General features: G+C 46.2%; 1 protein-coding gene across 2 annotated transcripts in view; it reads right to left on the bottom strand.

Annotated features, from left to right (window-relative positions):
- HOMER2 (homer scaffold protein 2) overlaps positions 1–13,681 on the bottom strand; it is an 89,473-nt gene that overhangs the window by 47,320 nt on the left and 28,472 nt on the right. Inside the window, exon 1 of one of the 2 annotated variants that reach the window (XM_045813006.2) lies at positions 2,716–2,925. The exons of the other annotated variant lie outside the window; for it this stretch is intronic. Within the exon in view, the coding sequence (XP_045668962.1) occupies positions 2,716–2,882 (167 nt within the window). The 5' untranslated portion in view covers positions 2,883–2,925. Of the gene's footprint in view, positions 1–2,715; positions 2,926–13,681 lie in introns of those variants that run through there. 2 annotated transcript variants of the gene reach the window in all.

Below are 13,681 nucleotides of genomic sequence, written 5' to 3'. Positions count from 1 at the left end.
GACAGGGCGGGATGAACAGGGAGATGAGAGACGGTAGAGCTTCCCGACCAGGGATAAAGCAAAGGCCAAGAGCCATCTGCGTGGCATGATTCGGGTCAAGGTGAATGCAGAGACATGAAGACGCCCCATCTCCAAATCTGCCTGCTGGGCTCTGGGGAGGGACCAAAGCTATTGTGGGTTGCTCTGGGGGGCCCTAGCCAGGAACGCAAGGATGTTGTGGGCCCAGCTGGCCACACCTTCAGTGGCTGCAGCCCGGGTCGCCACGGTCAGGCCTCTGCAGGGGGAGTGGCTGCTCCAGCACAGGGAGAGGCACGGAGCCCTGGGAGGGGAGCTGCGGGGAGTCCCACCACGCCTTGTGAGGACGAGCACCATGGGAGACCAAAGACCTGCATTCCTCAGTCCTGGGCAAGCCAGGGCCAGACTGATGGCAGCTTTGTGCCCAGGACACTGTTCACAGTACTGAGATTTCCACATGAATAACCACATCTGAGGCCAGTGGGGAGTTCTAATTAATTCTTCCAAAATTCAAAAATCTAATGGTATTTAAAGAAAAGGGGGAAAAAAAGGATTAAAAAAAAGCCAGTAGTTAACATTTACTGACTACTTACCATCTGCCAGGTTTTACACGTGACCTCTCCTTTGGATCATAAAGATCCTTTGGGGGAGGGGCCCAGGTGGGGAAACAGGGGCTCAGAGAGGCCAAGGACCTGCCTTGGGTTACACAGTAAGTGGCAGATCTGGGATGTGAAATCGATTCTAAGTGACATGGTCACCCTCCCTCTTAATCATTATGCTACACTCTCTTTCTGAAATAATAGCTGTCTGTAAAAGTCAGCTTTTGGTGTGGTTCCCAATGATCCCCACCTCCTGGTAATTATGCCCTTATGTAATTCCCTCCCCTTGAGCATGGTGGTGGTGGTGGAGGGACCTGTGACTTGCTTTTAACCAAAAGAATACGGCAAAGGTGATGGGATGTCATTGTGCAAGTAAGTTACACGGGATTGTAATGTCTGTCTTGCTAGCAGATTCTCTTGACCCTCCTGATGGCTTTGGTGAGGCATGTTGCCATGCTGCAGAGACCCACATTTGCAGGAACTGAGAGCGGCCTCCAGCCAACAGCCAGAGGGAAACTGAGGCCCTCCACCCAACATCCTCTGGGGAACTGAAATTCTTCCAACAATCACTTGGAAACTTGGGGGTCAGACCTCTCCACGGCTGAGACCTCAGATGAGATCCCACCCCTCGCTGACACCTTCATGACACTTCATAAGAGACCCAGAAGCAGAGAATCCAGGTAAGCCATGGGCAGACTCTTGATCCAGAGGAAGTGTTTTGTTTGAAGCTGTAAGTTTGTGGCCACTACCCAGCAAAAGAGAAGAAATACCTCGACCTTTATAGAGAGTTTACTATAGACCACAAATCGTTACATCGTGATGGGCAAACTCAGAGAAGTCTATCAACCTCACCACAAAATTCAGAAACGCAGACCCCAGCTCTGAGAGATCATCTTGCCTCACCTGAAAAAGCAAAAACGCTGGAACTAGGACACAGGAGTCACTTCCTATAAGTGTGCAAATCAGTATAAATAGAAAAATTCAAGAGAAGCAGAACTTTCCAACCCAGGAGGCTGCCTTTCCCTCCCAGCAGGGAAAAGCTGAAGAGAGTGTGTATCAGAGAACAGAAACTACCTTCATACCCAATTTTATTCTCCTTTCTTTGGTGTTCGATGCTTAGGGAGTGTATTTCAAAAATACTCCTATTCCTTCTCCAGTTCTTTAAATAGAAAGCAGATGTTTCCGGATGGCAAAATGTTTCTTTAGGCAGACAATGTAACCTACTGTTCCCTCGCATAGTCTTTTTAGAGCTGAATAAACACCAATTGCTGCTCATTGAACACATTTTGGAACCTGACAGTAATTGTCCCCAAGAATAATTAGACACTCTGTGCAACATATGTATGTTTGGAATATGAAACCCACTCAGCAGACACACCACTCCTGCTCTGAACGATTTCTGGCTCCGTGTAAGAGAATTCTGCAAAGAACTGGCATGACTATTTTTTGCAAGAAAAAAAAAGAGAAAAATGATGTTTTAATTTCTCATAATCCTTCACTTGCAATGGCAATGCTCAGCTCCAGGCTTTTTCTGATATGAATCTGTGAAACCTCACGATTCTTATTATTCAGACTTCTGTTTGACTTGAATGAAAACAAACCATCCAGACATTATTTTACAGCTATTTAAACAGTGTTTCAGAATCTCATAGGATGTCCTCACTAGTTTATCTACCTGGGGTCTTGAACCCCTCCAAATACTGATCACACAGCACCAAGAGAAACGCTTGCCCCAAGCTCGATAGATGGTAAGGCACGGTCCACCCGTCGCAAAGGCCTTCCCTGGCTCTGTCCCCTATCGGATGCACCCCAGGTGCCTTCGAATGTTCCACCAGCCCCGACCACCTGGCCCTGCTCCTTGCCAGAGGGCCCTGTTGTTTTCCTGTCAGCACTTCCAAATCACCAGCATTCCCACACGCCCGTGCACGTGCCCTGCCTTGAGCCTAAACATTTCCCCCGTCGCTGGCCGGAAGGGCTCCTGCACGTCCTTCAAGTGCTGTCACAGTATCCTGAGATGTCTAATCTGCGCCCTGGGACATGGACCCTGGACTGAGTGTCACAGGGACCAGCAATGTGGGCTTACCTGGCTCTGAGCCCTTACCTTAGATGGTTAATAAGGCCCTCAGCTGGCAGGGTCAGAGCTGCAAAGCCTAGGACACAGAGCGGGGAAAGAGGAGATAATGGACAAAAGGTCCCTCTAGTACATTCGTCAAGCAAAGAATCTAACTCATGGCTGTACTGTGGTTCTCCTTTCATACCAACCCCCATAATAAATAGAACATAGTAAAGTCATTGTTATTTGCAGATATGATGGCACACCTACAATGCCCAGGAAAATCAACTGAAAAAGTGAACATGAATAATAAAATTCAGTGAGATGACTAGTTATAACGTTAACAAAAAATAAAATCAACAGCCTTCCTATATATGCAAACAACCTCACAGGTGATAGAATGGATTTTTAAAGATCCCACTGACAGCAGCAACCAAAAAGATAACATTTCTAGAAATCTATTGAAGAAGTGTGCAAGATCTATATTAAAAACAGTAAGATAAGAATTTCTAAAGGCACAGAAAAGCAAACTTTAATAAGTAAGACACATTCTGCTCTTAAATAGGAAAAGTCAATATAAAGATGTCGAATACCACTGGGGCGCCTGGGTGGCTCAGTTAAGTGTCTGCCTTTGGCTCAGGTCATGATCTCCGGGGTCCTGGGATCGAGTTCCACACTGGGCTCCCTGCTCAGTGGGGAGTCTGCTTCTCCCTCTCGCTTTCCCTGTGTGCGTGTTTTCTTTCTTTCAAATCAATAAATAAAATCTTTAAAAAAAAATGTAGAGTACTCTTAAATTAATACATACATTTGTCACAATATCAACAGGAGTATCTTTAGAACTAGATAGGGTTATTCATGCGGAAAACTCACCCTATGAAGATAGCCAAGAAAATTATGAAAATGAAGAGCAATGAGATTCAGCCCTATCATAGAATGAAATACTCAATTGTAGAGTTACAGCACATGAAACGAGGGGGTATTGAGCAAAGAAGTAAATTAATGGAAGAGAACAACAGAGTTAGAAACAGAAGCCTGAGGAATTAGGTGCATGGTGCAGGTGGTACAGCTCATCTGTGGGGCGGGCGGGGGGCGGGTGCTCGGGAGTCACCCCACACACCTGTTACAGCAAGGGGTTAGCAACTCTCCGGGGAAAGCCTGCACCTGCTGGACCCTAGCCAGAAGTCCGTCTCCTTACCTGGTCTGAGCGCTGCCAAGTGGGTCACGGCAGACCCATTCTGTTAAAGTTAATCCCGCCTGCTCCCAAACTGCCCAGATTAATACAGCCAACTGCGCAAGTTGTATCCGTCGCAAACCCTCCACGGGCTGGGAACTCCCTTTTTGGGTCACATTTACATCAGAGAACGGAATGAGGCAAGTGACCCTGATGAATGGCGACGGGCTTTCTTAATGACACTGCCGAACGTCCCAGAGGGCTTGGCAGTTTCGCAGGAGCTCTCCGCACACATTCTCTGTGGGTCCTCTTGTGACGTGGGGTTGACCAAGTTACGGGACTGGGTTACAGGCTGCAGCTGCCCCCGGGGGGCCATCAGATCCACTCCCATGTGCTTTGGGAAAGAGTCAGGTGGCTCCAGGAGGGGTGGCGGTCCCCAGCAGTGGGTGGGGATCCGACAGTGAGGAGGGGAAGAGGCAGAGTTTCAGAAAAGCCAAGCTGATATGGAAGGCAAATACTTGCAGGGGGTAGGGTGGGGGGCTTCTGTGAGGGCAGATTATGGGAGGACAAGACCAAGGGCAGGATCAAGAGACAAAATAAAACAAAACTCACCATGCTGACAACTGAAAGGGACACGAGGGAAGCTTCTGGAGTGACGTTCTGCATCTTCATCTGGGCGATGCTCACACGGTTGTGTTCCCTTTGTGAAAACTCACTGAGCCGTACACTTAAAATTAACGTATGCACTTTCCTGTATATATGTCATAACTAAAAAAATTTTCTTTAAAAATATTTTTTATGCAAAACTGACAAAAATGATGATACACCAGAAATAAATCTGGTTAAAGAATTGTTAAAAAAAAAACCCACCTTTCTGAAAATCATAAAACACTGATGAAAGAAATCGAAGATATCACAGAGAAATGGGAAAACATTCTATGCTCATGGACTGGAAGAATTTTGTTAAAACGTCTATGTTGTCCAAAGCAATCTACACAGTTAATGCAATCCCTATCAAAATATCAACAGCATTTTTCACAGAGCTGGAACAAATGATCCTAAAATGTGTACAGAACCACAAAAGACCTGGAATAGCCAAAGCAATCTTGAAAAGGAAAAGCAAAGCTGGAGGCACCACGATCCCTGACTTCACGCTCTGTTACAAAGCTGCAGTCATCAAAACAGCATGGTACTGGCATAAAAACAGACACATAAATCAATGGAAGAGAATAGAGAAGCCAGATATGGACCCTCAACTCTATGGTCAACTGATCTTTGACAAAGCAGGAAAAAATACCCAATGGGAACAAGACAGCATTTTCAACAGATGGTGTCAGGAAAACTGGACTACATCATGCAAAAGAATGAAACTGGACATTCTCTTTTACCATACACAAACATAAACTGAAAATAGATTAAAGACCTAAACGTGAGACTTGAAACCATAAAAATCCTAGAAGAGAGCACAGACAGTAACTTCTCTGACATCGGCTGTAGCAACATTTCTCCTGCGGCAAGGGAAACAAAAGCAAAAATAAACTACTGGGACTACATCAAAATAAAAAGCTTCTGCACAGCAAAGGAAACAATCAACAAAACTAAAAGGTAACCCACTGAATGGGAGAAGATATTTGCACATGACATATCCAATAAAGGGTTAGTATCCAAACTCTATAAAGAACTTAAAAAAACTCACCACCCTAAAAATGAATAATCCAATTAACAAATAGGCAGAAGACATGAACAGACATTTCTTCAAAGAAGACATCCAGATGGCCAACAGACTCATGAAAAGATCTCAACATCACTCATCATCAGGGAAATGGAAATCAAACTACAATGAGATCCCACCTTACACCTGTCAGAATGGCTAAAATCAACAACACAAGAAACTAAAGGTGTTGGCGAGGATGTGGAGAAAGGAGAACCTTCTTGCACTGTTGGTGGGAATGCAAACTGGTGCAGCCACTCTGGAAACAGTATGGAAGTTCCTCAAAAAATTAAAAATAGAACTACCCTATGATCCAGCAATCACACTACTGGGTATTTACTCGAACAAAAAAACACTAATAGATGCACCCTGATGTTTAGAGCAGCACTATTTACAATAGCCAAATTATGGAACCAGCCTAAGTGTCCACTGATTGATGAATGGGTGAAGAAGATGGGGTGTATATATACAATGGAATATTATTCAGCTATACAAGAAAAAGAATGAAATTTTGCCATTTGCAATGACATGGCTTGAGCTAGACAGTATTATGCTAAGTGAACTAAGTCAGAGACAAATACCATATGATTTCACTCATATGTGGAATTTAAGAAAACGAACTAACAAAAAAAGAGACAAACCAAGAAACAGACTCTTAACTCCAGAGAACACACCGCTGGTCACTGGCAGGGAGGCGGGCGGGGGATGGGGAAACAGGTGACAGGGATGAAGGAGGGCACTTATGATGAGCACCGGGTGATGTGTGGAAGTGTCAAATCACCATATTGTACACCTGAAACCAATACTACACTGTATGTGAACTAGAATTTAAATAAAAACCTAAAAAACCCCACCTCACCATCAATATTGCAACGTCACCCCACCTTCACATGGCCCCCTCTATCCCTGTCCAGCCCCTCTCTCCCTCCTCTACGCATACATCCTCAGCTGCCCCCGCCACTGTTCTGGATTTGGCAGGAGAGGGGGCCGTGGCTCTCCAGGTGCAGCAGGTGTGCTCGAGACAAGCCAGCACCACTGTGCATGTGGCTATGGGAGAAGGGACAAGAGATGAGGCGGGGGGGGGGGGCCACGCTGCATACCCACGGACTCTGGATGCCACACTGAGGAAATCAGTCTCTACCTTGGAGGCTACTGTCTCCCAACGGTGCTCCACGGAAAGTTTAAGTCAAAGCTATTTTCCCTTCACATACATTCCAAGAAACATGTGTGTAAGAAAAACGTTAAATGCATCTGGATAGTTGTTTTCTTCATCATGTGATATCACCTTTAAGAAACGGTATTCTCCGGGGGCGCCTGGGTGGCTCAGTCGGTTAAACGTCTGACTTCGGCTCCGGTCACGATCTCGGGGTCCTGGGATGGAGCCCCATGTCAGGCTCTGTGCACCCTGGGAAGTCTGCTTTCCCTCTCCCTCAGCCCCCTCCCTCTGACGTGCTTACTCTCTCTCTCAAATAAATAAATAAATAAAAACTTAAAAAAAAAAAAAAAAGACAAGGAAAACAAGAAATGGTGTTCTCTATCCCAGACTGCTGGAAATCACCGGAGCTGTTTGGAGCCGCACACAGCGTGTGATCTCCACCCGCAAACTGGCCATCACCTCAACGGGCACCTCTGTCCATGCTGCGTCTGTGGGAGGTCCACCGTCTTGGGATTTTAACACGCGTTCATGATTTTATTCCATATGTGGCATATTGAGCATTTATGCTATCAAAACTCATTCCATCTGAATCGACGATGGGAAAAAAATGGGAGTTTTAAACAAAAAAGCGGAGTTTTATGACTCATGTACTGTGACTCCAAGCCAAGAATCGGAATACATCCAAGGGATGATTTCTACAACGCCAGGTAGAAGCGAGCTGCCCAAGTCATAACGATTGATGAGTCCTGGGACAGTTAATTCAGGAGAGCACAAAATATTGCTGGAGGAGCAGTCTGTGCTCTTCTTTTTGCTGTAATATGTCTGGGCACAGGCTTTCATATTACACTGCAATGGAAAACAAAATGTAGAAGACTGTATGCCACACCTGAGATGAGAATATGACTTGGCGATATTATGCTCAATCACAGCAGATGTGACGGTCCTAAAGGACTGGAAAGATAATGCTCTCCATTTTAAATGCTGAGGGCTTCTGTATTCGTCTGTAGTAAAAATGGGGAGAATGCGGAGTGACTGCTAATGGGTTCTGGGTTTCTTGGAGGAGGGACCAAAATGTGCTAAAATTCGATTGTGTTGATGGTTGCACAGGTTCTGAATATAAAAAAAAAAATCAATGAAGTGTATGTGTTATAAAACTGCGTTGTACCGTACCTGAGTCACATAGCAATAAAATGACTTTGGTGTTTGTTTAAAGGTCAAACGTGGACGAGGATAAGGAGAAAAAAGACACAGTGACTGAGTTTTCGGGCTGCATCGTGCTGAGTGTGCCTTGCGGTAGACCATCTAGCAGAGATGCTGGAAGGCAGACGGGATCCCTTTTCAGGGAAGACTACCTTGGGGAGCCCACTGGGTCGATGACACCACTCAGCCCACAGGGAGAAAGGGGGAGACGGACCACCAAAGCAGGGAGGTGCCCAGCACAGGGGCGGGAAGGGGAGCAAGGAACAGGTCCTGAAACTCAAGAAAGTCCTCAGGGTCACTCAGACTGAAAACCATGTGGCTTCCTATGCTATTGAGGGCCGCCATGTTGCTCTACCTTTTCTGGGAAAGGAAAACAAAGTGACAGACCCCTGAATGATGGACTAACAACATTTAACAGTCCTCCTTTGTCTCAGGGGCATAACAGGGTGCTTTCTCCCTGTCAGGGACAAAGTTGAAGAAGTGGAGGGACTTCTTGACAAGTCAGGAAGGTACCAGGTCAGGGCCCTGGAGTAGGAGGTGCTTGCCCTTACCTGTGTGACCTGGGGCAAGTCACCCCACTCTGAATATCACCAGCCCAAGCGACGGTGAAGAGTCAACGTGGTACTGTGTGCAAAATGCTTGTTACTAACAGCAACCTGTTGTGGCAACGTTATAATACGCTAGTTCTAGCAGAGCTGCCCCTGCAGGGAAGACCAGCCCTTTCCCACCTTAGACAGCTCAACTCGCCCAGACAGAATAGAGCCATCTCTCCTATAATCATCAAATTAAACAAAAAATCTTCAAAAAGAGTAACTGCGTGCATTTGTAACTTAAAATTTTTTTTCAAAGTTTAAAAGACCCAGTAGTCTGAGACTTGTTTTCTCCTTTACTGACCGAGTACTAGTTGTGGCAAACTGGTTTCGTGGTTCATTCTTGCCTTTTAGGTTCCTGGGTGGCCACCGGCGGATTCTAGGACCAGTTGGAGAGGCCAATCCTCGTTAGGCGTATGGCTACGGCTCTGAATTCAGATTTTGGAGGAGAAAAGCTATTTTTGTTTTCCTAGGACTTACTCTTGTTCAAAATGAAAAATGTACGGTGTGAAGAGGCTGGTAACTTGCCAAGTCAATTGCAAAAGGTGTAAAACACAAAACCAGAGGTGCAGACATACGTCCAAAGAGCACCTGTGATGTTTTCATTTACACTATCGATTGGTGTCTTGGGCTGATTTTTTTTTGTATTACAAAAAACTTTATTTACAAAAATAGGTGGTGATTATAGAGTTGCCAGATTTGCATGCATACACACACACACACTACAGGATTTCTGGCTAAACTTCAATTTCATATAAACCATGGATAGTTTTTACATTATTGAATTATAATTCAGGCACCACAGAACTCCCCCTTGTGAAGTATTCAAGTCCGTGAGTTTTAGTTTTCACGGAATTGTGCAGCATCACCACTATCTAATCTCAGAGCATTTTCATCACCACCCCCCCCATAGCGCTCACTCCCACCTCCCCTCCGCCCGCTCCAGGTGACCACTGTACCCGTTCGCTCCCCGTATCTGCCTGCTCTGGACATTTCACATAAACGCACTCACTGTATGTGACGTGCTGTGTCTGGCTGTCTTCACTGAGCACAGCGTCATCAAGGTTCATCTGTGCTGTGCAATGTCTCGATGTTCCACTGGGTTTTGTGGTTGAACGTGAGTCCACTGTACGGACACACTACATGTTGTTTCCCCATCCATCAGGAGATGGACATCGGTACGGTTGTCACCTTTCGGCTATTATAAAGAATGCTGCTGTGAATTATGTGTGCCCTACCTTTACATGGACATGTGTTCTCTTGGCTCTTGGGTACATATGTAGGAGTGGATTTGCTGGGCCACAGGGCAGCTCTGCTGAGAGGCTGCCACGCTGATTTCCCAGAGGCCGCACCACTCTGCGTTCCCACCAGCAGTGCTGGAAGGCTCGGATTTGGCCACATCCTCCCCAACACTTGTTATTGCCTTTTTGATTACAGCCTTCCTATGGGTGCGGCGTGGACGCTAACAGATACTTAGCACACTCCAGAGGGATGCTCGTGGACCCAAGTGAAGGCGACCCACACCCCAAGTAGACAGAACGTGTGCCTCTTCTGTGTTTCCACTACCTTCCTTGGTGGGTGCTGCCAAAAGAAGGAACCAGACCGCTTATTTCAAAATCTGTTATTAACAGGAGAATTTTTTCCATGCTTTTAGAAATATAGAAAACACAGAGAGGTGGGGTTTAGAGAGAGGCAAGAAAGTAATTCGGTAAATAGTGCAGCCAATGGTTTTTATGTAAGGCAACCCTAAAAGACACAAGCAAGCCTGTAGACTGAGGGTGGGCCACATTGCAAGGCTAGGAAGATGTCCTTCTGGGTTCTGCCCTTCTCTGCTTGTCTGGAGCGGCCTGGACAGTTACAGCCCCACATCCCTGTACCCAGGGCAGGGTAGTTATAGAAACCCCCAATGCCCAGAGAGCACCTCCACTGTTCTTATTTTGCCTCTAAATTACTTTGACCATCCTGCAGAGGCTTGAACTGCAAGGAGAGGAGAGCTCCAGATCCTTCTAGAACCTCTTTTATGCATCTGGAAATGCCCTGGCTGCTCCTGGCCGCTCCTGGCCAGTGGTGCCTGCCAGCAGGAGCCCAACTGTGTGACCTGGTACCCCCGGCCCAGAGCATATGGCCCTCCTGTCCCCAGATCTCAGCCACTGTCCTCACTTCTGATATCTCATCCCAACAAGGAGCATGTGGGGCCACCTTTCTTACAGCCGCAGAAGCCACGCTCAAAAGAGTCATCTACAGACAGGCAGACTGTCAATCACACAATCAAGCTTTGCAAGCCTTAGGAAACAGTTTTTGCCCCAGCCCCCTGCCCGACCCTCTGTCCAGACTCCCAGGTGCAGGGTCCCCAAACAGCACAGGCCATGGGAGGCTTCAGGCACCATCTCCTTTTTGTCATTTACTCAGAAAGCATGTAGGGCTTGTGGGGAAAAAGTTTGTTGGTCCCCCCAAAAGTTAAACATAGAATTATCCTAAGACCCAGCAACTCCATGTCTAGGTACACACACAAAAGAACTGAAAGCAGGGACACACACAGAAACTCGTACACTAACGTCCAAAGCAGCACGGTTCACAACAGCCAGAAGGCTGAAACAACCCAAGTGTCCACCGACAGGCGAGCAGAGAGACATATAATGGAACACTATTTAGACATAAAAGGGATGAAAGTTTGATACACATTACAACACAGGTGAACCCTAAAAATATTACACTATGTGAGATAAGTCAGACACAAAAGGATAAAAACTGTATGATTTCTTGGGGCGCCTGGGTGGCTCAGTCATTAAGCGTCTGCCTTTGGCTCAGGGCGTGATCCCGACGTTCTGGATCGAGCCCCACATCAGGCTCCTCCACTGGGAGCCTGCTTCTTCCTCTCCACTCCCCCTGCTTATGTTCCCTCTCTTGCTGTCTGTCCCTCTGTCAAATAAATAAATAAAATCTTAAAAAAAAAAAACTGTATGATTTCACTTCTGTGATTCAAACAGTAAAATTAATAGAGACAGAAAATAGAAGGGTGATTATCCAGGGTGCTAGGCGGAGTGGGGAATGGGTTGTTACTGCTTAGTGGGGACAGAGTTCCTGTTTGGGAAGATGAAAAGGATCTGGAGGTGGATAGTGGTGACAGGTGCACAGCATTGTGAATGTTCTTGATGCCGCTGAATTGCGAATACATTTAGAAAACGTTAACATGGAGAACTTTATGTTGAGAACATTTTGCCATGACAGCAGAGTGCTAGGCGCAGCTCCTGGGGGGTGGGGGGGTGATGGCATCCTTGGGAGGATGAGGCAGGAAGAGTAACTCTGAAGAACAGCTTGAAGACACAGAGGAAATTGCAAAGGGTGTGCACGGAGCAGGCGGGTGAAGTGTGGGAGGCGGGGAAGCCGGGCAAGCAGACAAGGAAGGCAGAGAGGGACGGCACGTAAGCAGCGAAGAAGGCTCACACTGAAGCCTGGAAGCACAGAGTTTCCAGGCGGGACGGTCCATGGCATCAAATGGTGCCACAGAACCACAGAACCACCAAAGACCACCCAAAGAAGGGTCCATAGCATATGATGATAAGTCACACCTTCTCAGTAAAAAGGATGCTGTGAACTGAAACAATGAGAGCCTTTCAGCGATGGAAACAAATCAATGCCCACCACGGGCAGTGGTGATGGCCACGTAACAACGTGAACACACTGGATGCCCGTGAGCTACACACCTGAAAATACTGATGATGGTGCGTCTCATGTACATTTTACCACAACGAAAAAAAAATTTTTTAATCCAGTCTGCTAGAGTGGGACGCATCGGTCTCTTTTATGCTACAAATGGGTAAAACTTGATGGAATTCTCTGGGAAGCAATTTATCATCATGCAGCCAAAGCCTTAAAACTGTCCACTCCCGAAGCCAACAGCTCCGCCTCTGAGAATCTACTCGGATGACAGACGAGGGTAGGCAAAGATACTGAGGAACAGAACAGCCACTGAAGAGTGGTTTTTGGAAAATTGAAAGAAACACACATACACACAAAGAACTTGTAAATAAATCTGAAGGCTCCAGAGTGAGGCATTCGCTAAATAAAGCCTTATATATCCGTGCAATAAATACCGTTCCGCCTTTAAAACTGTAAACGCATACTTACGAACATGGAAGGATTTTTTTTTATCTATTATGATTTATTCTCTACTTCATTACAGTTCAATGATTCACACCCAGAAGTTATGAAATAAGGAGGCCACCAAGAATGGCAGAGTCCCAGACCCTCCGAACAGAACTAGCTAGACCCTGGAGAACTTGAATGTCCCTCGAAATCTCTTGCTTCAGAGAAAACAAAACAAACAACAACAAAAAGAGAAAGGAAAGGGGGGAAAAAACCTTATAGGTTCCAGAATTCCCACAAAAGTTAGCCAACGCTAGGGCTGCAGGTGTTAAGGACATAGTATTAAGAGAAAAGATAAGGTTACAAAATAGCGTCCTGCTATGCTCCCATTCTTAAAAATGTGTATACTAACATAGATACATACATACATAACATTTACTAGCAGCTACGTAAGAGGGCTGAGCTGGGCACTAAAAACAGCCCAGGAAACAAGCCATAGGCACTGCCTCAGGATCCAGGGAGCTCCCTACCCGTTTGTGTTGGGGCACGTGTGTGTGCGCAGGGGAATGAGTGTGGAATGGGGACCGTGCAGCTGCGGTGTTCTCTGGCAGGAGAGAGAGCAGGTTTATCAAATGCATGCAATGTGGAGTGGTATCTGGGCAAGGGAGGGGCCCCCGTCTCTTGCTTCCCAAGCTAAAGGTCAAGTGCACAACCACGTGAATAAGACAGGTGTGAGAGGGCCCCAACACCACAGCGGACAGAGGGAGGGAGGCAGGTGCTTTCTGTAGCCTGGTGCCTCTAGTTAGCAATACAACATCGTATACTCAGAAACTTGCAAAAGGGTAAATCTTATGGTAAGTGTTCTTAGCGCGCGCACACACACACACACACACACACACACACACTCACACGCAAATGATAATAATGATTAAAAGGGCGGGAGGAAGCTTTTAGGGGGAATGGAAATGTTTATGGCATAGATTGTGGTGACGGTTTCATGGGTGCGTACATATCTTCAAACTCATTAAGTTGTATGCATTAAATATGTACAGTTTCTTGTAGGTCAATTATTCCTCAATAAAGTGGTTTAAAAAAAAGTT

This window comes from Ursus americanus, chromosome 28 (genome assembly GCF_024610735.1).
Source record: "Ursus americanus isolate L20-20 chromosome 28, mUrsAme1.1.p, whole genome shotgun sequence".
Taxonomy (NCBI): Eukaryota; Metazoa; Chordata; class Mammalia; order Carnivora; family Ursidae; genus Ursus; species Ursus americanus.
Note: the sequence above shows the minus strand (reverse complement) of the source record. Positions and strands in the feature narration are given on the sequence as shown.